Genomic DNA, 25591 nt, shown 5'->3' with positions numbered 1-25591 from the left:
GGTAGAAACCGAACCTACGGGAGGTTAAGGTAGGGCGGAGGGAGAGAGCGGACCCCCAGCTTGAAGCTCAGCCCTGCCGAGGCCCAGCCCACTGAGTGAGGAGGCCTTCACCCGTGGAATGGATGCTTCTGTGAATGGGGCATTATGATGCCTTGTTCACAGGCCTTTGGAGAGCTTCAATGGAATAATATGTGGAAAGCATCTGGCACCTGGTATGTTCCTCAAACACAAGTTCCTTCCCGACTCTTGTTTTATCTTAAACAGCATCACAAGTGCTTTCAAAAAGGGAGGCGCAAAGAGAACATTTTCTCTGAGCCGAATGTTGCCGACAAGACAATCGTGAACCTCGGATTCCCTTTCCTTCAGGGGTTTCTCCTCTACAGTGAATGTGAAATAGCCATTTTCCCTTTCAGTGTAATGAGGAAGTAGAAATATTGCTTCTCCCTCTTCCCCCACTGCTTCTGCTCTACAAGAGCTTCCTCACAGGTACACGTGGGCCAGCAGCTTTTAATGGAGCTGCGGCTAGATCCTCATGGAGAGGAAAGTGATTTCTGGGAGATTTGCTGAGTTGTGAGGCTAATACAGTTATGATCCAATAAACACACTGATTAGGGTCATTCTCTCCCCGCTTCCCTCCTGCTGTGCCTCCACAGGCCTGGTTCAGCCTGCTGGGAAGGAGCTCTGAGATGGCTAAGCCTGGAGCTTCCCCCAGCCACCTCTGCCTGGGACACCCTAGGATGCAACGGTCAGATTGGACAGGCCACCTGCAAAGCAAGAGATTCGGGTTCTAAGCCCTGCCCCACCACCAGATCATTCTTTTTGTGTATGCCATTGTCCTCCCCCATATGCTAAAAGTGGAAATAAGAGGGCTGCACTTGGGATCAGGAGTTCCCAAGTTCAAGTCCTAGCCCTGGCCTTTACTAGCCATGCAACCCCAGACCAGATATTATATTCATTCATTCACTCCGGACCAGATGTTGTATTCATTCAGTCCGTTGAAGGCTTTGTGCTACTTACCTTTGGTCTCTGGGTTGCTCATCTGCAAATGGGCATATGAAGGCTGACCTTAAGAGACTGAGGTGGGGGATTAAGAGAAAAATCCAAACAAGAAGCTTCCATGGAGCATGGAACAAGGGCAACAAGAACTTTTCATGGTAAGCTTCCTTCTGTTGGACTTTGATTCTGTAAAAACATTTTCTATTGCTGGGTGTCAAATCGGGGCTCCAAGATTAGTTGCTGAAAGAATAAATTCAGTTGTAAAGCAGAATATTAAGCAGCTAAACAGAAAGTGCCTCTGTATACTGAGGCATGCTACAGAACCAAGCTCCACAGTCGCAAGGCCTCGGCCTATCCTGCCATCTAGAGAGAAACAAGGGTTGGTCGGCATGTACCGAAGGACACACTTACTGCCAGGCTGACATCTCAATTCGGGCCCCTTGCAGTCTGAATAGTTAGTTGCTGGTTTTCCCCATCCAGGGTTGGCAGGCCCCAGTTAGTAACATCCTGAGATGCAATGGTAGGCCTCTCCTTCTGAAGCAGCTGCAAGGCTAAACTGTATTCCCAGTGGCCCCTAGTGGCAGACTTTGAGAACAGCATGATAAGCGGAAATTTTGGCAACTGAAGGAATCTTCTCAGAATGACCTAGATTCGGAAATTGAGGGCTAACGGGGGCCTGGTTCTAATCTTCACTTGACAAATAAGGAAACCAAGTTCCAGAGGTAAAGTGCTCCACCAGAGGTCACACAAAAACTCACATGTGTCTGTCCACAAACTGCCTCAAACTGCGCATCTGTGGTTTGGGATGTAGTCAGGGATCATGAATCTTGCCCATTTGGAAGAACAAGAGAAGATCCAATTTCTAAAACCAGACCAAGCCAACCTTAGAGTAAGACCATGACAAGTTTTCTTCTCCTGCATTTTGTTTTTCTCTTATTGGTAAAAGAATGTGACTGGAAAATCCCTATTCTGGTATTGAGCTAAAGTAGTAACCTACTCTACAGGCAATGAGGCTCTGAGGCCATGAAGCCAAAGAAGTAGACTCTGCCACTCAAACAGATGTGCTTTTCAATGTTTCCTCCTCCACACATTGCAAGAATGTGGTGCCAGAAGGGGCCACAGGGACGGCTCAGATTGGCTCGAGGATCTGGGGGTAGGAATCATTTCCCTTATGTGGGGAAAGCTATTTTGACAAATTCTGGAGACACAAATCCAAAAATAAATCAAGCTGAGGACTTCCAGAGGGCTTAGTGGAAAGGCTTTGCTGCCATACCAGCTAAAGCCTGGCTTTAGAGATGGGTAAGGCTATTTCAGTAAATGGATCTTAATCTTTTCCTGACAGAGAATTAAATTTGATTCATTCAGCAATAAAGAATTGCATAAGGTGCTGAAAGGGCTCCCGGTGGGGAACAAGACAAGGGCTTTGCTCTCAGAGGCTAGCCTGGTGGAAGGGAGAGCTATACAAGGTCAGGTTGCTGACGTTGGGATAAAGAGGCAGGAGAGGTGTATGGTGGCTTCAGGTACCACGGGCTGTTTTCTAAATGCTGGTGCTTGTTCTAGAGACCTGTTCTAGCTTATTTAAATCTTTACAATAACCCTGTGAGGTCAAGACCATAATCCTCATTTTATAGTTGAGGAAACTAAGGTACAGAGAACTTGGGAAATTTGTCCTTCACACTGCTGCCAAGTGGGATCTGAACCCCAGTCTGATTCCAGAGCCCTTATCCTTCAATGTCATAATTGCTGATGACCTCTCCCCTGCACTTTCTGTGATATGTGTGACCTACACCACCGTACCCACCCTGGTGTCCACACAGGATCTCAGTGCCATGCAGCCGGGTCTCGTGTCCCGTGTACGAAGGTGGGAATAAACGGCAAAAGAGCTGGGGCACCTGGGTGGTTCAGTCAGTTAAATGTCTGGCTTCAGCTCAGGTCATGATCCCAGAGTCCAGGGATTGAGCCCCTTCCTTGTCAGGCTCCCTGCTCAGTGGGCAGTCTGCTGCTCCTTCTCCCTCTGCCCTTCCCCTGGTCATCATGCTCTCTGTCTCTCTCTCATTCTAAAATAAATAAATAAGGTCTTAAAAAAATTTTTTTAAAGGTAGAAGGACATTTTCTAAAAGCTTATTATCAGCCGCCAAAGTCAGAAGCAGTTAAAGCTCATCCTTTGAATTTCTTCACTCTTCCAAGGCCCCACTAGTTGACAAGGCTGAAGGTCAGGTTATGGTGCTGACTGCCCCATGCTCTTAGGAAAATCTTCCCTACCCCCAATGTCTTGTTGGACAAACTTCACCTCTGGGATCTCACTACTCAAAGTGTGGTGTCTGGATCAGGAGCCACCATCTCTTGGGGGTTGGACAGAAATGCAGAATCTTTGGCCAGATGCTGAATCCGATCTACTTCCTAGCAGGCTCCCCCAGCGATTCCTGCGTGAGGTCAAGTACACCAAGAGTAATGTACTCAGGTCCTTCTTTTCCTTCTCAGAGTAGTAACAGTACATTTCCACCACCCCCATGACCTGGATGAAAATGGGCATTTTTAGGATTATGACTCTGGGAGATAAGTGGATGGGTATCTCATTCTTTTCTAGAGGTGGATCCAATTTTGTCTACCCAGTCCAGGCCAAAGGAAGTTTCTACTTCCCCAGAGTCTAGAACAGTACTGAGCCCAACACCACCACTGAAAAGTTACAAAAGTCATTTACATAGTTTGTTGTTGGGGTTTTTTTGTTGTTGAAAGAAAAGTAAGAGAAGGATGGAAAGAGAGGCTGAACCTGGGAAAAGCTTGGGGAGTAGAACTTTTTGGCCATTCCATACAGTCAATCATCATTTCCCAGATTTATGGACTGATAAATAAGAACATTAAAGCTACAATCCTCTCTTCAGTCAAGGAGATATCAATTTAAGGAAGGCACAGTACATACTGCCTCTGGTTCTACAACCACAGGAAGGTAGATTTCCTGCAAGTTCAAAGGATGCTTTAGGTCTCTTAGCCCATCTGCTGCCTTTTAATAAGAACCGCCAACTGCCATCACTTAGATTCTGTCTTTGGTGTTGCCTTTTTATTTTTTAAATTAAAAAAAAAAAAAATTATGTATCTGTGAGGGAAAGAGAAAGAGAAGAGCAAGAGCACACACGAGCAGGGGGAGGGGCAGAGGGTCCCTGCTGAACGAGGAACCCAACATGGGGCTTGATCCCAGGACCCTGTGATCATGACCTGAGCTGAAGGCAGGAGCCTAACCCATTGGGCCACCCAGATGCCCCTAGCACTGCTTTTTTAAAGTCAGACCTGCTCTTGAATAGAAGTCCACTGGAGATGCACAAGCCCGAAATTGGAATATTGAAGCTGAGCCCTGCAACACTACTTCAGATGGTTTACAGGTTAAAATGACTGTTAAAGCTTCATACAGTATTTAAAATCAGACCACAACAGCAATGTCAACCATCAGTGGCATTTTATTTGGGAAGTTTCTATGTATTCCATAGACATTCACTTCCTTTCTCTTACCACTCTCCCCACTCGTAAAAAAAAAAAAAAAAAAAATCAGAAAGACTTAAAAAACTTAACATAAAAAATCCTTATCTAGTTTCTCTAGTCTTAGGTTAAAAAAACTTCAGTGGGGCCTCCCCTTCATGACAATACTGCTTTTTAAGGAGAATTCATAGTCTGTCCTTAAGCTCGCTACAGACTTCTACTCCTTCCTGGGGAAAAAATGGTCAATGTTTCTGCTGTCTTTTAATAAATTCCTTTCTTGATTATTACACATTATCATTCCCCACTTGACACCTTCTTAGAAACTTGATTGTTGGATGCATTTTTCATTTGGCAAAAATTCAATGTGGCTTTGCGTGGGATGTCTCAGTGTCAGAAACAGCAGTGTTGACGTTCTGGTTTTGAGAGGGAAAATATATATAGAGATGCATACATTCCCGGAAGAACAAATGTAGGAGACTGAAATAGGGTGTGCACAGAGTTAAGAAGGCTGATAGACACTACTTGGTTTTGAATTCTGTGGCTGTCAGCCACCAAAGCCTGCGGTGTAGGCCAGAATAGAAATCCCTGCAGGAAGAAGTTTGGTTCGGCACTATGGAATGACAGAGTTGGTTTCCTCTTGTTCCAAGTGCATCAGCACAGACACGCCCAAGGAGGAGCAGTATATGCTCATTTGCAATGAGCGGTTCACTGTAAGTGATCACTTATGAGCATTTCTGCAAACCCTCTGTCAAACCTAGGCACTGGGGAAAGAGAAAAGCAGCATCCTCTCAAAATATACTTCCAGCTCTAACTCACCCAAGACCCCAGGTCTCCTTAGCTTTGTGATTTACAAGGCCAAAATGAAGTTTAAGTACATGTCACTCTAGGTCATCCAGAAGCTGGTTCACTGGGGCCATCCTGGAAGATCCAGGCATGCCCTCGAGAGCAGCAAGCCTACCCAGAAGGGTACGCCTTAACAATCTTCACGTCGTCCACAGGGCGGTCCTGGGAGTTCGTTTCCACCATTCCTACTCGATTCACCATTCCTATACCTTGGCAGACGCGGCCAAAAATGGTGTGCTTGCCATCAAGCCACTGGGTAGGGGCAAGCGTCACGAAAAACTGGCTGCCATTGGTGTCTGGCCCTGCATTGGCCATGGCGAGGATTCCAGCCCCTGGTGGGTAAAGAAAGAAAGTAAGAATAACCCCCAGAGCTCTAGCTGGGCACATGTCCAACCATCCCAGACTTTATTCTGGCCTCCACAATTAACCACAGGACCCGAACACTCTTCCCCCGAGGGCAGGCCCTGCCGTTACACAATGGCCTGTCACCGCCCTACCACAACAACTGTACCTTCCTAGTCTTGGCCTACTCCCCAGCTTCTCTATCCATGATGATCCCCACAAACCGCTGGACCATGTCCCCAGTGCCCTGCAAAAACCCAGCAAGGTCTCCGGCTGCTTTGAGGAAGCTTTCGTTTATCCTATAGTTTGTAAGAGCAACAACATTCGACAGAGTCTAGAACATTCGGACCAGCACTGTGAATTACGCAGGAGAGAGAGGTGTCACTCTCTCAAACCCACCAGGGCTCTTTGTGGCGCCGCAACTAGGCAGCTCCGTGGCACCCTGCCACGGTGTCAGGCATGACCCCAGAATCACAGCCAACAGTGAGCTTTTCAAATTCACTCTCCCTCCCCAAAACCCAGCACAGCCAGATTACATACTTACCAGTGAATTTCAAGTCTGGGTGAAGTTCATCCTCAAACTGCTTGCCATAGATAGATGCACCACCTCGACCTGCCAGATTAGAAGATGAGAGACCATCTGTCAGTCCCATGGACTCCCTCTCAGCAAGAAGCAGTGAGCATGCCTAGTCCCCCTGCGAAGCATGTGTTGCAACTACAGAGCCTAGCGGCAGAGTCCAGCACTGGCACGCCATATTCGTTCAGGTAAGAGGTTTCCTTTCAAAATAACACCAAGAGTGTTTTCTCTTGGGTATTAGAGTAATACATATTCACTGTCAAACATGCAGAAAGCATAGAACATTATCAGAAGAACATTAAAGTTCCATAGAATCTAACCATCTATAGACAACTACCATTTTTAAGTGGATGTATTGATAGATTTCTAAATTTTTAATTTTTTAGGAGTATTTAATTAATTAATTAATTTTAAAAGATTTTATTTATTTATCTGACAGAGACAGACACAGTGAGAGGGAACACAAGCAGGAGGAATGGGAGAGGGAGAAGCAGGCTTCCTGCTGAGCAAGAAACCTAATGTGGGGCTCGATCCCAGGACCCTGGGATCACAACCTACCTGAGTTAAAGGCAGACGCTTAACGACTGAGCTGCCCAGGCGCCCCTTTTTTAGGAGTATTTTAGACAGGAGTGCCCCCAGGACTTAACTATGTGCCCATCACAGACACTGTTCATCAATCAGCATTCCTCACCGCTGAGCTTCCATCTGTATCCCACCAACTCCGAACTCCAGGCAGCCATTTTTAATGGATTAGAGATGGCACAAAAATTAAAACCTATTTGCTGTCCTTGATGTCAGTGAAGGAAAATAACATTCATTTTGGTCAACGATATCCAGCTTAAGGAGAAGAGAGATGGTGGCCAGTGGCAAGTGGCAAAGAGGAATCCTATTACAGTAGATGGAGTCTATTGAGAGGAGAGGTGGTACATCACAAGGATACCGTGAGGAAACATGGCATTAGGAATGATTCACTGGCAACATCGCCACCACATGCTATTTATATTATGTCCACAAGAGTGTGGTGCTGTGCGCCCAGGTTCTGTTCTCAGCGCAAGATGATATAACAAATATGGTTTTCCCAGTGGAAAAAAATGCCCTAACAGGAGACCACTCTTAGTCAATTATTTAGTAAAATAAATATGACTGGTTGAGCTACTTTGGTTTCTCCAAGATGACAAAACAGCCTGGAACAAAATGAACACTGCGTTTATCAGCGTTCTCCGCTTGCAAACAGCCCGGCCACAGGGAGCTCCTCCTTCTACAGCCTTCTGTGAAAGTAGGGTGTGAAAAGCACCATGTCCCCCTTCTCTCCCAGGCCCTCCCAGTGAAAATCCTTGCATTACCTTTTAGGATGTTCCACCAAAGACATCATGTTATAACCCCTGATTCTGGAAGAAAACACTTTGTCTTTTTTTTTTTTTTTTTTAAGATTGACCCTGGGATCACAACCTGAGCAAAAGGCAGACGCTTGACTGGTTGACTGAGCCACCCAGGCACCCCTGGAAGAAAACACTTCTAAGAGGTGCCTGGATGGCTCAGTTGGAAGAAAACACTTCTCATGCGAAGAGGAATCAGGGGTGAAATCTCCCGCTTAGCCCAGCTACCTACACTTCTGGAAAAGTACCCAACTACTGAACTTTGTAAAAATTCATTCCCCAAATCCCAACCTGCTAGCGTACTTCTAAACAGCAATTAGGTGACCAGCACATGCTCTCTGACTACGGAGTTCCAGCCCGAGACTGAGAGTAGAAGGGGTGGTGAGTGAGAGTGCTAGGGCTGAAGATAAAAGAGAAGGCTGAGGGGGCCAACTGTGCTCAAGCCCTAAGCCTGGGGCTTGAGTAAGTAGAGGGTGAAGTTTAGGAGTGGGCTGTCCATCGGGGTCTGAGCCTTGGAAATGTGATCCCTGTAAGCTGGGGGCCACTGGGATGAAAGCGCGGGGTCCCTGCCCTCTAGGTACTCAAAGCCATCACATAAACGGCCCTGTGAACAAGAGGGCTAAGGGATGGGCAGTCAGGAGTCACAGACGAAGCCGGGGGTTTGCAGTCAACAGGAGATGGGAGGAAGGGCCCAGAAGTCCCTCTGTACTCACTAGAAAGAGTCAGACCAGCTGCAACCAGTTCGGGGGTCTCTACAGCACCATTTCTACATAATATGTTATGGTTTCATAACCTAATTCAAGTCAGTAGGTTCTGCACTAGAATGTCAGAAAGACAAACACTTCTAATCAAAACACTCCTCTGGGTGTGTGGAACAGGAAAGAGATGGGAACAGGGCCGCAGCAATCGAAGAGTTTGACCATGTGGAGAGGGCTGTGCAGATGCCAATGAACACATACAAAGCTGACCATCTGGAGGCTTCGCCATCAAAAATTTCACCATGTGCCTTGTATGGTGTGGGTATGACAGGAAATAGGCACTGATTGGGTTTCTGAACTCTGTACCGTGTAAGTTCTTTTATTCTTCTGTCCCTTGTTTTCAACACTTAGTCTCTGTACTTAGTGTTTCAGACCTACGAAGGAGACAAAGAACATGACAAACAGCACCTTCCCTCCAGGGAAGAGTGTAGCAAATCCAGTCCCAGAGCCCATGTCCGTAGCCCCTGAACTCTGTGCTCCCCCATCTCTGCAGCTAACAACGGCCTCAAAGAATCACATCTTGGCCTCAGGCAACTATTGCGGTGACTAAGAGTCTATCACCTCCATGCATTCTCCCTTCTACCACCTATGTATGCGTCCCTAAACAAATGTATTATTGCTCTGCATGTTTTTAGGGTTATACAAATGCTATTAGACTCGATGTGCTCTTCTGCAATGAGCTTTTCTGTGTTCACCACTCTAAGCGATGTTTATGCATTTGGCTCCGAGCAGCTCTCTCTAGTATTCATTCCACTGCACGACTGTTAACACCAGTCTTCTCTACGCCGATGGATATTCAGGATCCTTTCAGGGTGCTTTTGCTGTTATGAACCATGCTGCAGTAACCACATTCGTACTATCTCCCAGACGCACATGCAGGCACTCAGGGGCTATGACTCATGGCGGATAGGTGGGGTCACAGCTTAAACAGTTCCCCATTATGACATGTCCTCAAATATCTTACCAGAAGTGGCCTATCCACACTGCTCACTCTTACTGCTCTAAGTCCTCCAGCCACACTTTCTAACATTCGTCAGCCTTAGAGGTGTCAGACTGCTTGTGTTTTAACCTGCATGTCCTTGAAGGTGTTCAGAATTTCATGTTTACGGACTATTTACCTTTCAACCTCTGGGAACAGCCACTTATCTACCGAGTGATTTGATATTCATACACACACACACACACACACACACACACACACACAAAATTGGTATATTATTAGGATTCGTATTCTGGATACTAATCCTTGGTCAGTGAATGCTTTTGCAAATACTTTCTTCCCAGTAGATTTTTTTTTTCACTCTTTTTGGGGTCTTCTGATGCACAGAATTTTTGCAGTTGAAATTCATTTATCTTCTTATGATCTGTGCTTCTGCTCTAAAAAAATTTTTCTCTTATCCCCCGGACTCCTCTGAGGTCTCCTCTTCCTGCTCACTACCTGTGGAAACCTCTCACAATGAACTGGAGTGGCCCCTAAGCCATGCATGGTGGTCTCTCACACAAAGATTACCACACTTGGTGCTACTTATCCCCACCCGTCCCCTGCCACAGCTGATGGACCACGGATTAATATCTAGCCCTAAAGTGGTCAAGGGTGGGCCAATGACCCATTTGGAGGCGTAGGTGAAAGCTCTGCCTGAGGCACCCGACACCAGAAGGCCATTAACCAAACCAATCAAAAATCTCTCTTCTGGCAAGAGAGCATCTAACTGCAGATTAGCTGTCCTCTGAGGATTTCTAACACCTTCTCCATGGCCTGCCTCAACTTCAGAGACAAGGGACGCAGGTACTAACCAGTTCCTTTTGCAACTCAGAGTGGTCAGATTACCCAGCTCTGACCTACTGAAACAAAGAGAAGCCTGCTCAGTAGTTTCTGGGAAAGCTACAGCTTTCCTGATAAAAAGGGACAAACAAACTCCTGTTGTCTTTCACCTGTAGCTCTTTCCCCATCTTCCTTCTTTGAAAGCAGAGGTGATGTCAGGAGCAGCAGCAGCCTTCTTGCAACCACAAGACAAGTTTGAGATAAAAGGCAACACATTCACAATGGTGGAATGGAAAGACATAGCAAACCTGGGTCCCTGACAACTCTGCTGGGCAGCTGAACCAACGCCTGAAACTACTTACCTTCAGACATTTGTTATGTGAAGAAAAAACAAAAGCTCTCTTCCTTTAAGCCCTTGCTGTGGAGTTGTGTTACTTGTAGCCAAAAGCATCTCAAACTGATACAGAGTCTTCAGAACGGGAAACTAATTGGTGGAGCTGCTGTTAGGGTTTACCAGGGCAAATGCCAGATACCAGATCTACCACAGGAAATGATGTTACCAAGAGGCTTTGTAGTTCTTAGGAGTACTCTCTTCCTCACTTGCCTGTGGGGCCAAAGAGATCCAGATTTCTCTCCAACTCCATTACTCACTGGCTGTGGAACCTTAAGCAAGATACCGACCCTCTCCTAGCCTCAGTTTCCTTATCTGAAAAATGGGAATAGCGGTAGTGCCTCTGTCTCACAGGCTTGTTAGGAGACAGTTAAAGGGAGCTCATCATCACTGATATTACTTCGTTTGCTACATGTTTTACACTATGGGGATTTCTGTGCACTCAATAACCTAGGCATCTTCTGGGAGAGGGAACTGCAGATCGAGAGGAACAGTTCACCCTGGAGGCTGGCCTGCCTGGGTTTGCTGCAGTTCCCCTATCGGCAAACCTCCACCACTCCCTCGCTCTCCTGGCTCTGTGAGTGTAATTCTGCTTGTTTCACTGACAGACTCTGTGAGTATAACTCCACTTATCTTACTGACACAAAAGCAGAGGCCTCTCACCACCAAATCCACTTCCCTTCCTGCGTGACCACCCATTTACCAACCTTCCTCCCTTATGGATACATTGTATGAGTTTGCTGTTCATCCAGCCAATCCATCACCATGTCTCACATCAATCCATTCACCTTTAGGGAACTTTGCAACTATAATTCCTCCCAGTCCTGTATCAAGTTTTCTTTCTAGTGGATCATTCCTATCAGCATAAAAAAAAAGTGGTATTAATATTTCCTGTCTTAAAAAATAAACATAAAGCTCCATCTCCAAGTATCCATCCCCCCATGTCTCCACATCCCTTCACAGAAAAACTCAAAAATAGCTGTCAGCCCTTGGTGTCTTGGCTTCCTCTCCGGCCTCTCAACGTTCGCTCTCCGTTCAGACTTTTGCCCTCAGCGCTCCACGACCTGGCTCTTGTCAAAGCCATCAGTGAATGCCATGTCATTAAATTCAATGGTCAATCCTCAGGTCCCACCTTGCCTGCTCCACGAGCAGCATCTGACAGCTGATGTCACCCCTCTGGAGATCCCGCCTTACTGGTGGCTCCCCCTATTCTCTACTGGCTCCTTCTCTTCTGCCCCCTCTCCTTGCATAAATGAGACCTACATTGATGTCTGAAGACCTCCCCTTCAAACCTGCTCCCTTGCCCCTTTAACTTTCACCGTGTTACCCCAACCAATGTCCTGAATGTCTAGCTCTGTCTTCGCATCTGCTTCCCAGAGGACCAGAACCAACAGAAAACACTATCACCCTAGTCCAAATACAAAAAGCTGTGGCTTTGACAACAACAAAAGCTCTCAATTGATCTCCTTGCTTCCAGGCTTATCTCCTCCTTTCCACACCAGTTGATTCTCCACGTGGAAGCCAGGAGGATTCTTTTAGAACAGGTCTCATCAGAGCAGTCCTCTGCTCAAAATCTTACAGTGACATTTCATCACAATTAGTACAATATCCAAACTCCTCATGACAATGTATGAGACTCTAAGACCTGGTGCTCTGCTACTCTCCATAGGCGTCTCTTACCACTCTTCCCCTCATTCACCTGCTCTAGACATACTGGTCTATGGTCTTTCTTTCTTTTTTAAAAGATTTTATTTATTTATTTGACAGAGAGAGACAGTGAGAGAGGGAACACAAGCAGTGGGCAGTGGAGAGGGAGAAGCAGGCCTCTCACTGAGCAGAGCACCCAATGTGGGGCTCGATTCCAGGACCCTGGGATCATGACCCGAGCCAAAGGCAGACACTTAACAACGGAGCCACCCAGGCGCCCCTGGTCTGTTGCTGCTTCTTGCCAAGCACACTCTGCTCTAAGGCCTCTGACTGCTGTTCCCCCTGGAGTGTCCTTGCCCCTGACACTCTCAGGCTCACCACTTCACTTTATTCAGAGCTCTGCTCAAATGCCATCTTATCAGAGGTCTTCCCTAATCGCACTATCCAAAATAGCACCTCTCTCGCTCTCTATCCCAGGGATTCTCAACTCAGGGTGACTTTGTCCCTACGAACATGTGCGGAGACATTTTTAGTTGTCACACAGAGGGGTTCTACTGGTATCCAGCATGGTAAGGTCAGGGATACAGCTAAACATCCTACAATGCACAGACAGCCCTCTACAGCTGAGAATTATCCAGCCCCAAACGTCAATAGTGCCAAGGCTGAGAATCCCTGCTTACACAGTATTTCACAGGGGCTGTTTTATTTACTGTTTTCTCTCCCCAGTTCTTAGAACAATGCCTGGAATATGGCAGGAGTCCAAAAGACATTTATGAAATAAGTTAACAACCAAAATAAATAATAAATGACATCTTTCTAAGCTCCTATTTTGTGTCAAGCCTGTAGCGGCCATTTTACAAACACCAGCTCATTTACTGCTCACATCTTCATGAGGTGCACACAACCAAACCGCACTCTGCATTTATAGCTCAGAAGGCTCAGTGATTTACGTTATGTCTACATTTAATAAGTGTTCCTGTGAAGTTCAGAGTCAACCCCAAACCCACCAGGCTCTGCAACCCAGGCTGTTCACCTCATGCTATTGGACCTTGCCATACACTACTGCTGAGTTACATTTCCCCACATTCCCCTACATTCTTGAGTCTGGGATACTTTTCTTATCCCAGACTCAAGAAACTCTGGAACCCAAAGCAGTTCCAGAATGATGTTAGATCAAATCTGAACTCTTGTCTGGGCGTCTCCATGAACTGGTCTGAGCTTAGGCACCGGGCTAATTACTCTCTGCACTTTGTTCCCAGTTGCACCTTAACTGTTTCCTAAACATGCAGTTCAGGAACCTTAGAAATTGCATCATACACATTTGTCCTGGACATAAAGAGGTGGCCAGATGATGTCACAGAGCCAGTCTAGCACGTGAGACACAACATATGGAGTCCTGCGTTCTCCTTCACCCTCAACAGGTCTCCCCATCACTTGTGCCTCTGCTCTGCATTCTTTCTTCCTAAATCTAAAATGCCCTTTCCCTGTCCTCCTAATAGTTAAAATTCTACATTTCCTGGGTGCCTCAGTTGGTTGGGTGACTGCCTTCAGCTCAGGTCATGATCCTGGAGTCCTGGGATCCAGTCCCACATCAGGCTCCCTTTGCTCAGTGGGGAATCTGCTTCTCCCTCTGACCCTCTCCCCTCTCAAGTTCTCTCACTCACTCTCTTTCTCTCTGAAATAAATAAAATCTATTAAAAATTTTTTGAAAAAGAAAAATTCCACATTTCCTTCAAGGCTCACCTCAAAATATGCCTCCATTCCATGCTAATCCTACTCCCTGTACTTTTTCTCTTTTGATGAACTAGTCCAACCTCTGTTATATGCATGACCCAGAGCGTGCCGCCATAAATTTGCATAGCATATTATTACTTTCGAGTTGTTTCTTGTAAGAACTATCTTGTCTTCCTGGCAGAGAAGGGAGCACTACCAGGAAAAGAGAGTGCCTTGGCTTCTAACGCTTAAGTTTCTTCATGGGACCTAGAATAGCACAGGATACCCAGCGGACTCTTGTCAAACAGTCATCAAATGAATAAAATTAACAATGAACTTGCTGTTCACCACGTTCAATCTCAGGTGTTCCTGGGACTACCAAGAGGAAACGTGAAATCAGAGGGAGGGCAATGCACGACATAATCAGCACGTGATTAATCACCGCAATCATGCCAGCTGGGGAGCACTGAGAGCCAAAGCGCAGAGCATGAAGAGCCAAAGGAAGGGCTTGACAGGCTGCCACATCTTACAGGGAGGAGAGAAAGCGGAGAAGTCAGTAGAAGCACATAAAAAGATACTCGGACAACTAAGGAAAAAGCCAGTGTACAATTATTATAAGAAGAGAAATTTAAAAGTGGGAAAATGGTTTAAAATCCAGCGGGCAGGAGTGCCTTGGTAACTCAGTGGGTTAAAGCCTCTGCCTTTGGCTCAGGTCATGGTCTCAGGGTCCTGGGATCGAGCCCTGCATCTGGCTCTCTGCTCAGCAGGGAGCCTGCTTCCTCCCTCTCTCTCTGCCTACTTGTGATCTCTCTATCAAATAAATAAATAAAATATTTTTTAAAAAATAAATAAATAAAATAAAATCCAGCAGGCAGTCAAAGGTATTCGAATTGAGAAAACCCCTGGCAAAGGCATAAATGAAAAAACTGGAAAGAACGGCTGCAGAGTAGCCAGACGGAGGAACAGGTAGGGACAGAAATAGTACACTGGCTTGCTAATGAGCCCAGGATGCCTCATGCTGCTCATCTGAGATGTTTAGCAAAAAATGTGTCACCTAATCAGTGAGTGGTTCACATCAGTGACCCAGGAGGGCCTAACTCTTGTTTGCCTTCTACAGCAGACCCGCCAGCTCCATCATTCATTATACTTGAGGCTGGATGCAATTACTTGGAAATCTTTTGACTGATTGATTCAATCTCATTAAATCTGCATCATGGTGGGGCGCCTGGGTGACTCAGTCGTGAAGCATCTGCCTTCGGCTTGGGTCGTGATCCCAGGGTCCTGGGATTGAACCCTGAATCAGACTCCCTATTCCATGGGGAACCTGCTTCTCCCTCTCCCTCTGCTACTCCCCCTGCTCGTGTTCCCTCTCGCCGTGTCTCTGTCAAATGAATAAACAAAATCTTAAAAAAAAAATTGCCTCATGGAAATGTGACATTATGAAGGATTACAAACCGATTATAGAAACAAAGGGGAGCTCTGCCATGAGCAACTCACATCGGAAGTCACTTCCAATTCTTGTACCCTCATCATGGACTCTCTCAGCTTACCGGTGTTATGAATTATAAATTTTATCTCATGAAAAGACTGAAGAAGAAGACAGGAAAGAAATACATCAAAGTATTTACAGGACACTTTCAGATAAAGAAGTGGAGTGAAGGGCCACCTTGGAGGTTTAGTCAGTTAAGAATCTGTTCAGATCATGATCTCAGGGTCCTGGGATCTGCGCTCAGTGTGGGGTCTGCTTCCCTCCCTCTCTCTCTCTGCCCCTCTCCCTCCCATTACCTGTGCACTCTCTCTCCCTCTCTAAAATAAGAAATCTTAAGAAAAAAAAAGGGTGCAGTAAGGCAGGCTTAGCCCCTGCCTCCCCTAATACCCTGATGACACAAACACACAAAATTCTATTTGTTTCCAAGCCCCAAATTCACCTGCATCAACCAAATAAAAAGGAAACAAACTTATTACAAAATTCCTGAAAAGAGTCACCAAGGAAAGAAATGAAAGTTTCTTCTGCCTGCACTCCCTAAAAGTGGTAATCAGGAAAGAAGGAGAGTAACCCAGAGAGGATTCTTACAAATACTCTCCGATGCTGAGAAGCCAGTAGGAGGGTGGATGGGTTGGTGAGGCTAGAAAAGTTAGAGCAGTGCCAGAGGGCAGAAGCCTGTGCATCCTACTAGGGCTCGGGAGCAACACGGCAGGCTACCAGCACCAGGCAATTTGTGGGGCGTGGGGGAGCCCTGGGCCGTGATGGGGTTCAGGTCAAACTACCCCCAAATATGGTGCTTTGGCATACTGACTGTCAAGTTGAAGGAATCTGAGAAATATCAGGTACAAGAAGGTCATTCCGACCTTCCCCAGAAGTAGGCCCTAAGACCCTCCTGTGAGAGGTGCTGTCCCTATACCAGGGGGAAAAGAACATCTCATCTCTAAGACAGAAGGGCTCCTGGAGGAATCGAAAGAACAGGCCTTGCTGCTTCCCTCAGTTTATTTTTTTAGACTCCCTTCATCCTCCCACATTTTCCCACAAATTTCCACTCTTCGTCAAACCTAGCACAAAAACACTCAGGTACAGCCACTTCTTTGGGTCTTCATTTCTTTATCAAGGCCGCAGTGTCATCAAACTTACAGCAAACAGGGGCACCTGGGTGGCTCAGTCGGTTCAGCATCTGTCTTTGGCTCAAGTCCTAATGTCCTGGGATGGAGCCCTGCCTCAGGCTCCTTGCTCAGCGGGGAATCTGCTTCTCCCTTCCCTTCTGCCCCTCCCCACTGCTTGTGCACAATGCCTGTGCACACCTGTGTGCTCTCTCCCTCTTGCTCTCTCTTGCAAATAAACAAAATCTTTAAAAAGAAAAAAAAAACTTAAGAGCAAACAGATTTGTATGCTTTTCTCTCTTTAATCTGTCTGGTTACAGAGACCCAGCTATGAATGAAAAAGGGTAGTAGGATCTTTCTCCTCCACCACAGCTATTCTCAGGGGACCACCCAGTGTCCCAGGTTGGGGAAGAGGGATACCACTGGTTGGTGGAGGAGACCCAGGGACAGGACTTTAATGGAGGCTGGGAAAACCAGAAGCTAGCCCTCCCATAAGGTGCATTCGGCCTTAGCTCTCCTCCCCACCTCATCAGGCTGGAATAAAATAGAAAGAAAGCAACCTAGCATCTGGAATGGGGAAGACAACTGTCTTCCACTTATACTGTATCTGAGCAGATAAAAAGTACGGACAGCATCAGTGCCGACATAACGCACAGATAAGATGGAAAGAGATGGCACAGAAACTCTGCAGACATATTACAACAAATGGAAGGAGAAAAAGAAAGCGTGTAAGTAAAAAACAAAACAAAACAAAACACACACCTCAGGAACTCAGTCTGGGAGAAAAGAGAGTCCACAAAGGGCTTCTCTGCAGTTGTTTCAAAACTAGAGATGCTTCAACAGAAATAAGAATCCAGCGGTGTCTGAGTGGCTTAGTGGATTAAATGTCTGCTTTCAGCTCAGGTCCAGATCTCAGGGTCCTGGGATCGAACCCTGCATTGGGCTCCCTGCTCAGTGGGGAGCCTGCTTCTCCCTCTGCTTCTGCCCTTCTCGCTCTGCCCACCCCCACCCCACTCTTCTTTCTTGTGCTCTGTCTCTCTCTCTCTCAAATAAGTAAAATCTTATCAAACGAAAGACAAATCCAATAAAACAAGAGCTCAAAGACAAGATAATAAATCAACAGATCAAGGTGAAAAGATTGCAGAGCTAAGGAAACAGTGAGAGCCCAATGATAGCAACACGGAGCTAATCAATCACACAGAGCGGTCAAGAACAGAACAGACGTGACTAAAAGTTAAATAAGGCACAGAGTAAAGGTCTGACACTAATTCAGTGGATGCGGGAGGAAAAAATAGAAAAACATCATCTCACACCCTCAGAAAAAATGTAAGACAGGGAAGGCAGAGGTCATGAAACAGAGAATAACTGGTTTCCTGAAATACAAAATCAGAGCCAGTAACAGAGAAAATACTCAAAAACACAAATCAAAACATTTTCCCTGAGCTGAAGAAAGGAGTTACTCTGGCCTCAGTATTCTCCAAAGCCACGCTTAAAACCAGAAGGCAACAGAGCAGAACTGCTGAAAACAATCTGAGGGGATGAGTGAGGCCCAAGAATGGCAGATCCAGTCATGGTCTTTTTCAAATTCTCAAACCGGCCTGAGTTACCAAATATAACATCCCGCAGCCCTTGCAATACAAACTACTCAACAGGAAATTCTGCCCTCCAGCACCTGGGAACGGAATAGCCTAATGGTGGGCACCGAAACCTCGGAAATGCAGGACCCATACTGTAACCGAGGGAATCAAACACAGGGTGGAAAATGTACTCTGACAAGGAAAAAGAGTAATGACAAAAACCGAGAGCAAGGGAGAGTGTGAGGTAATAAAAGATATACAGATATATCTACATGGATCTATATGCCTGTCCCTGATTCACAGCAAGGAGCTCCTAAAACTTGTCATTTCCTAAGTGATAAGAACACTAGGAATATCTGTGGTTCTCACATTTAGTCTTTGACCTGTCCCTGAAACAGGGCTTCTAAAACCCTTTTGAATTCCTGAGGGATAAGGGCACGAAAAGCATTTTTTGTTCTAATGAGGCAGGTAGACTCCCGAATGGCCCCTGGGTGAGGACTGGTCACCAGAAAGACCAAGCCACAATTAGAAGCTTGGAATTTTCTTTCTTTTTTTTTTTTTTTTTTAAATTTATTTGACAGACAGATCACAAGTAGGCAGAAAGGCAGGCAGAGAGAGAGGAGGAAGCAGGCTCCCGACTGAGCAGAGAGCCCGATGCGGGGCTCGATCCCAGGACCCTGGGACCATGACCTGAGCTGAAGGCAGAGGCTTTAACCCACTGAGCCACCCAGGTGCCCCAGAAGCTTGGAATTTTCAATCCCCACTACCCTCTGCTTCTCCAGAGAGAGGAGAGGAGCTGGAAGTGGAGGTAATGATCGATCACAGCTACAAGAAGCTGCCTCCACAAAAATCCAAGAGTACCAGGTTCAGAGAGCTTCCAGGTGGGCAAACACAGTCCTTCCAGGAAGATGACACACCCAAATTCTATAGGGACAAAAGCTCCTGCCCACAGGACCCTCCCAGATCTCTTCATCTGGTTGTTCATCTGTATCCTTTACCATATCCTTTAATAAACTGGTAAACATGTTTCCACAAGTTTTGTGAGCTGCTCTGGCAATTAATTGAACCCAAGGAAGGGGCTGGTTATTGGAACATCTGATAACCTAGGCTTGAGACTGAAGTGGGGTAGGGAGCAGGGGGCAGTCTTGTGGAACTGGGCCTTAACCTGTGGGATCTGATGCTATCTCTGGTTAGATGGTGTAGGAACTGAGCTAAATAATAAGACTCACTTGGTGTCACAGAACTGCTTGTTGGAGGGCAAACCTCCATGCATTTGGTGACCAGAAGTGTCAGAAGTGAAGTGATCTGTGTGAGTAGTAAAGGAGACATGTAAGAGAAAAACACAAAAGGGAAGAACTAGGTTTCTCCCAACACAGAAGGCAGACAAAACGCAGTTTTTCCTAAACAACAAGAATGAGTAGAAATTTAAGTACTAATTGCCCCATCCTTCATAGCAGGAACCCAACTATTTGATTATATATATAAATAGCATGCATGACATAGCCTATTCCCTTGAAATTATTTCTGTTTAGCTAGTTATCCATCCATCCTTTTGACTAGGTATCTGAAAAGAAAAATGTCTAGAATAATGGCCACCAAGAGTTAACACTAATTGTTTCTAAGAAGTGGGAATGTTGGGGCGCTTGGGTGTCTCAGTTGGTTAAGTGTCTGCCTTCAGCTCAGGTCATGACCCCAGGGTCCTGGGATAGAGGCCCACATGGAGGCCTCCATCCAGCTCTCTGCTCAGCGGGATGTATGCTTCTCCCTCTTCCTCTGCCCCTCCCCCTGCTCGTACTTTCTTTGCTTGCTCTCTCTCAAAAAAATAAATAAAATGTTAAAAAAAGAAAAAAAAAAAAGAAGAAGTAGGACTGTTGCAGAATAATTAATCACTAATAGTGGTTAGAAATCTTTAGGAAGTATATTTATGAGTGTTCTTTTTTGTAGTTTTCTATATATACTGTATTTTCAAAAAAGATTTTACTTATTTACATTGAGAGAGAGTGATCAACCAGGGAGAGGGGCAGAGGGACAGAGAATCTCAAGCAGATTCCACTCGGAATATACAGCTTGCATGGGGCTCAATCTTACCACCTGGAGATCATGACCTGAGCCGAAATCAAGAGTCTACTGAGGGGCGCCTGGTGGCTCAGTGGGTTAAACCTCTGCCTTCAGCTCAGGTCATGATCTCGGGGTATGGGATCCAGTCCCGTATTGGACTCTCTGCTCAGTGGGGAGCCTGCTTCCCCCTCTCTCTGCATGCCTCTTTGCCTACTTGTGATCTCTCTCTATCAAATAAATAAATAAAATCTTTTTTTTTTTATAAACATATATTTTATCCCCAGGGGTACAGGTCTGTGAATCACCAGGTTTACACACTTCACAGCACTCACCAAAGCACATACCCTCCCCAATGTCCATAATCCCACCCCCTTCTCCCAAACCCCCTCCCACCAGCAACCCTCAGTTTGTTTTGTGAGATTAAGAGTCACTTATGGTTTGTCTCCCTCCCAATCCCATCTTGTTTCATTGATTCTTCTCCTACCCACTTAAGCCCCCATGTTGCATCACCACTTCCTCATATCAGGGAGATCATATGATAGTTGTCTTTCTCTGCTTGACTTATTTCGCTAAGCATGATACGCTCTAGTTCCATCCATGTTGTCGCAAATGGCAAGATTTCATTTCTTTTGATGGCTGCATAGTATTCCATTGTGTATATATACCACATCTTCTTGATCCATTCATCTGTTGATGGACATCTAGGTTCTTTCCATAGTTTGGCTACTGTGGACATTGCTGCTATAAACATTCAGGTGCACGTGCCCCTTTGGATCACTACGTTTGTATCTTTAGGGTAAATACCCAGTAATGCAATTGCTGGGTCATAGGGCAGTTCTATTTTCAACATTTTGAGGAACCTCCATGCTGTTTTCCAGAGTGGCTGCACCAGCTTGCATTCCCACCAACAGTGTAGGAGGGTTCCCCTTTCTCCGCATCCTCGCCAGCATCTGTCATTTCCTGACTTGTTAATTTTAGCCATTCTGACTGGTGTGAGGTGATATCTCATTGTGGTTTTGATTTGTATTTCCCTGATGCCGAGTGATATGGAGCACTTTTTCATGTGTCTGTTGGCCATCTGGATGTCTTCTTTGCAGAAATGTCTGTTCATGTCCTCTGCCCATTTCTTGATTGGATTATTTGTTCTTTGGGTGTTGATTTTGCTAAGTTCTTTATAGATTCTGGACACTAGTCCTTTATCTGATATGTCATTTGCAAATATCTTCTCCCATTCTGTCAGTTGTCTTTTGATTTTGTTAACTGTTTCAAATAAATAAAATCTTAAAAAAAAAAAGTCTACCAACTGAGCCACCCCGGTGCCCCTACACTGTACATTTTTACACATGTCCATATATATTAAAGAAACTGAATGCCTCTGGTCATAAAGGATAGACAGAGAACAACTGACAATGACAAAGAAGAAGAAGAAGAAGAAGAAAGACTGCCACAGAGAGTATCAAATTTATCTAAAGGCAAAAAAGCAGGAGCAGGAATCAGCGGAGAGAAGGTGCAGACTGAGAAGCAAGGGGGCCTTAAAACTAACGTTACCATCCACTGATTTCACTAATAAATCCCATCTAAATGACAGTAACTCCCAGATTTGGACCTCCATCCCAGACCTCTCCATGAACTCCACACTCGTATCCCCTTACTTATTCAACATCTCTACCTCAAGATCTGACAAGTATTTCAAATGTAATGTATCCAAAACTAAAACCAAATTCTTGATTTTTCCCCTCTGCACGTACTCCTCTCTCAGCCTTCCTTATTTTGCTGAATTCAGCCAAGGTCGGCTTAATTATACCTGTTCCTGTTGGGTCACCTCCCTGGATCATGAAGTCTTTGATGATCCTGTGGAACTTTGTGCCATTGTAGTAACCTCGACGTGCCAACTCAGCAAAATTCTTACAGGTCTTTGGAGCATGCTTCCAGTACAACTCCAGCACAATGATCCCCATGCTGCAGGGGAAGAGGAAAGTAGAGCTCCAGTCAGGAACAAGGTCACGCAACAGTAATGTTATGGGACTGATCCAGGACTCTCTATTTTCAAGTTTATATTAAGTCATGAAATTGTAATACATATCGGATTTCACGCTGGGCAAAGGAAAACATCACAATCACAATGTAAATAACTTAAACACAGGTATCTTCTTTGAGTAAAGCACACAGGAGATTATGGTACTTATTTTAAACAAAATAACTGTGGACAACTAAAAAAAATTCAAACTAGCTTTATATATTAAAAAAATCTTTGATCGTGGGAAACCAATATAACCAACTCTTAAATTAGGGGGGAAATTACACTTAATTTGTAATTTTTTTTAAGAAGGACATTAACATATCAGGAATTTATACTTATTTATACATGTATGAGTTTCTGGGTGGAGGTAGAAACTGGATAATGGCAAACAGGAAGGCTTTCAATGAGTACCTTCTTTTAAACTTTTGTATTTTTGAAACATGTAAATATATTACCTATTTGTAAAAATTTTAATGTGGAAAAAAAAAGTACAGTTTGTGTGTGTACTTAGGAGGGGGTGCAACAAACGAAAAACATGATTATTTCAAATCTCTAACCTACCAAATGGGATGAGCACTTTTCCCCCTTAAGTACAGCAAAGGAAAAGAAAAAAGCAAAAGACTTTAGACAGGTGCCTTCCCCTCCACTCCATCACTCACCTAGATTTTAAGCTCCAAGAATGTGAAAATTGAGGCAACTCTGGATAGCCTGTATACCCAGTGCCAAGCACATTGTAAGCACTCTGTAAATGTGTGTGTGTGTGTGTATACATATATATAAAATGTGCTAGAATATAGCTTTCTAAAACCCTTTCTACCAGCAATTCATCCTTCACACTACTAAAATTCAACAGGGATTAACACCTACTCTGTACAAATTCTAGGTGCTTTTGCCCTCATAGAGCTTATATTCTGGTGCAAATTTTTTTAAATACAGGGAGTAACTTTTTGGAATGGCAATCAGGAAATACCTAGACAACTCTGAAATCTGCATACCTATTGGCAGCAATTTCAACTTCAAAGTATTCTATAGCAAAATTTACAGATGTGCCTAAGGATCCAGTATGTGCAAGGGTCTTTATTCTAGTATTTATCATAACAAAACAAAACAAGAGGGCGCCTGGGTGGCTCAGTGGGTTAAGCCGCTGCCTTCGGCTCAGGTCATGATCTCAGCGTCCTGGGATCGAGTCCCGCATCGGGCTCTCTGCTCAGCAGGGAGCCTGCTTCCTTCTCTCTCTCTCTCTCTCTCTGCCTGCCTCTCAGTGTACTTGTAATTTCTCTCTGTCAAATAAATAAATAAAATCTTTAAAAAAAAAAAAACAAAAAAAAAAAACAAGAGGCAATTTAAGAGTCCCTTAAAGAGGAAATGACTAAAATACAAAATAGCAATGATGTGGGAAGCCATATTAACAAGTGAAAGGAAAGCAAATTATAGGAAAAAATATATATACAGTATGATCACGATCCTGTTTTTAAGAAACAGAACATTAAAAAAAAATGTCTATACATTCACAGAGAAAGATGTAGGTCATCCAAAGAACTATTAACTATTTCTACAGGAAGAGGTGGATTTCATTTATTCTACACACTTCTACACTGCTTGGATTTAAATTTCAATTTATCTTGTAACTTAAAAATGTTAACAGGTGAATTCAGAAATTACTTACAAGTTGAGGCCTGACGAAGTAGAATTTTGCCATACACGGTGGGGAAGATGACCAGAGAGCAAAAGCAGCACCTGAGAACCGTGTTCTGCGGGAAAACAGCATGGCCAAAAGCAGAAAGTTGACAGAGAACTAGGGCCTGGACCTAGACTACTGGTGTGGGGATAGCAGAAGATGTAGCTAGAGAGCTAGGTAAAGACCAGATGAGAAAAACAAACAAACAAACAAACAAACACCCTGAATGTCAGACTACAACTAAGCTGATATTGCTGTAGCAGTAAGAAGTTACTTAAGGTTATTTGTCCTACTTCCAAAAGATAGGACTATCTCCAAAGAGGCAATGGAATCAATGGGGCTAAAGAACCGAGCAAGTGAGGCAGACAGACCAAACCTCCAAATGAGGTTCCCCTACTTACTAGATATACGGGTTTGGTCAAATCATTTAATCCGTGAATTCTATCGTTTCCCCTGCTAAAATGGGAGAGAAGGTGGAATAACACCTGCACGATTTGAGTTGCTAAGCGGATTAAAATCAGTGAGATGGGGGCGCCTGAGTGGCTCAATGGAATAAAGCCTCTGCCTTCGGCTCAGGTCATGATCTCAGGGTCCTGGGATCGAGCCCCACATCGGGCTCTCTGCTTAGTGGGGAGCCTGCTTCCCTCCTCTCTCTGCCTACTTGTGATTTCTCTCTGTCAAATAAATAAATAAATTCTTTAAAAAAAAAAAAATCAGTGAGATGCTGTACGTCAGGGGACGGGGACAAGAGGGCTGGTGCTCAATGATACCGCTCTTTGACAGTGGGGAAATGTGCTTCTTCCTATGCCTTCCTAGTAATTTGGTTATCCAGCTGAACTATTTACAACGTTAGTAGTTACAGATCTGCCCCTTTCACTACATTGTAAGGTCCTAAATGCAAGGCGGCGTGTCTCCTGCAGCTATATCCTGATTCCAGTCCCGACGTCGCCTGCTTGTAGACTCAACACACGCTCGTCGAACGAAGGAATGAATGAACCAGGGGGTGGAAGGAGGGCAAGCAGGATGCTGTCGCTGAGGTTTCAGAGCAAGCCGGTGCGGAGCTAGGACGCGGGCGGTGTCGGTCCCCATTCAGCTCCCAGGCGGCCCCCACGGCCGTCCCTGCACGCTTCCCCACGAGGAGGCCGTGCTCCCGGGGAAGTGCACGGGGAACCCAGCCCCGCGGCAAAGCCCGGGCTCCGCATTGCCTCAGCCAGCCGAGCCCCAGAGGTCCCACCCCTCTCACCTGGTCTCCAAGTATACGTTGGGCGGCTGCCAGGAGTCCGGGGGTATCGCCGCCATAGCGCAGCCGACGGAATCTTGCAGCAAAGCTACTTCCGGTGTTGGTTCCCGGGGACCCTGCGCTACTGCGCGCACTTCCGGTCTCCGTCGTTCAACCTTTGCGATGCCAAGATTTGGGGGACTGAGACAAGGATGAAGAAGGATCCCCCTTCCAAGGCCGGGAAGCTGGGATGCGAGATGAGAAAAAGCTGATGGCAAGGACGGAGAAAAGTGCAAGCTCCATCGTAGAGGTGGTCTCTAGGTTGAAGAGACCCCGACACTCTCCGGACGCTCTGATTGGTTCGTTCAGGCGTGGAAGGCGGGAACAACCAGCAAATCTGCACTCCGATTGGAGTTAATATCCTAACTTTCAATTGGCACGATTTTCTAGTTCCACAAAAGGGCAAGGTCCTGAAAGGGGATGGGAATGAGTCGCTAGTCTCTGACATTTGTAAGGCGCTGTACAATTTGCGTAACACTATACTTTACTCTTATCTACTCCACAAAGCAGT

The 25591-nt window shown here is 45.4% G+C and overlaps 1 protein-coding gene across 2 annotated transcripts; it reads right to left on the bottom strand.

Moving 5' to 3' along the window:
* Window positions 1-4430: 4430 nt before the first annotated feature.
* PPIL1 (peptidylprolyl isomerase like 1) lies at window positions 4431-25322 on the bottom strand. 2 transcript variants are annotated; one of them, XM_059400585.1, is made up of 5 exons: window positions 25045-25322; window positions 23790-23874; window positions 21908-22062; window positions 6197-6265; window positions 4431-5642 (listed from the first exon to the last, which is right to left on the bottom strand). In XM_059400585.1, exons 3-5 carry the CDS (start codon window positions 22059-22061, stop codon window positions 5422-5424), a joined length of 444 nt encoding a protein of 147 aa, XP_059256568.1. In that variant the 5' UTR covers window position 22062; window positions 23790-23874; window positions 25045-25322; the 3' UTR covers window positions 4431-5421. The 2 variants fall into 2 exon arrangements, with proteins under 2 accessions (XP_059256568.1, XP_059256566.1); XM_059400583.1 differs by lacking the exon at window positions 23790-23874 and having other exon boundaries at window positions 25045-25321.
* Window positions 25323-25591: the final 269 nt, after the last annotated feature.

The sequence above is a fragment of the Mustela nigripes genome, chromosome 5 (assembly GCF_022355385.1).
Source record: "Mustela nigripes isolate SB6536 chromosome 5, MUSNIG.SB6536, whole genome shotgun sequence".
Classification (NCBI taxonomy): Eukaryota; Metazoa; Chordata; class Mammalia; order Carnivora; family Mustelidae; genus Mustela; species Mustela nigripes.
This window is presented reverse-complemented; position numbering and strand designations above follow the sequence as displayed.

Bases quoted from the DNA above. Each gene is read 5' to 3' on its own strand.
- PPIL1 (XM_059400583.1), bottom strand. From the start codon at position 25,100: ATGGCGGCGATACCCCCGGACTCCTGGCAGCCGCCCAACGTATACTTG. The intron at 6,266-21,907 runs GTATAATTAAGC...CTAATCTGGCAG, and splicing joins AGGTGACCCAACAGGAACAG to GTCGAGGTGGTGCATCTATC. The intron at 5,643-6,196 runs GTAAGTATGTAA...TTTACCCACCAG, and splicing joins CCCAGACTTGAAATTCACTG to GGGCTGGAATCCTCGCCATG.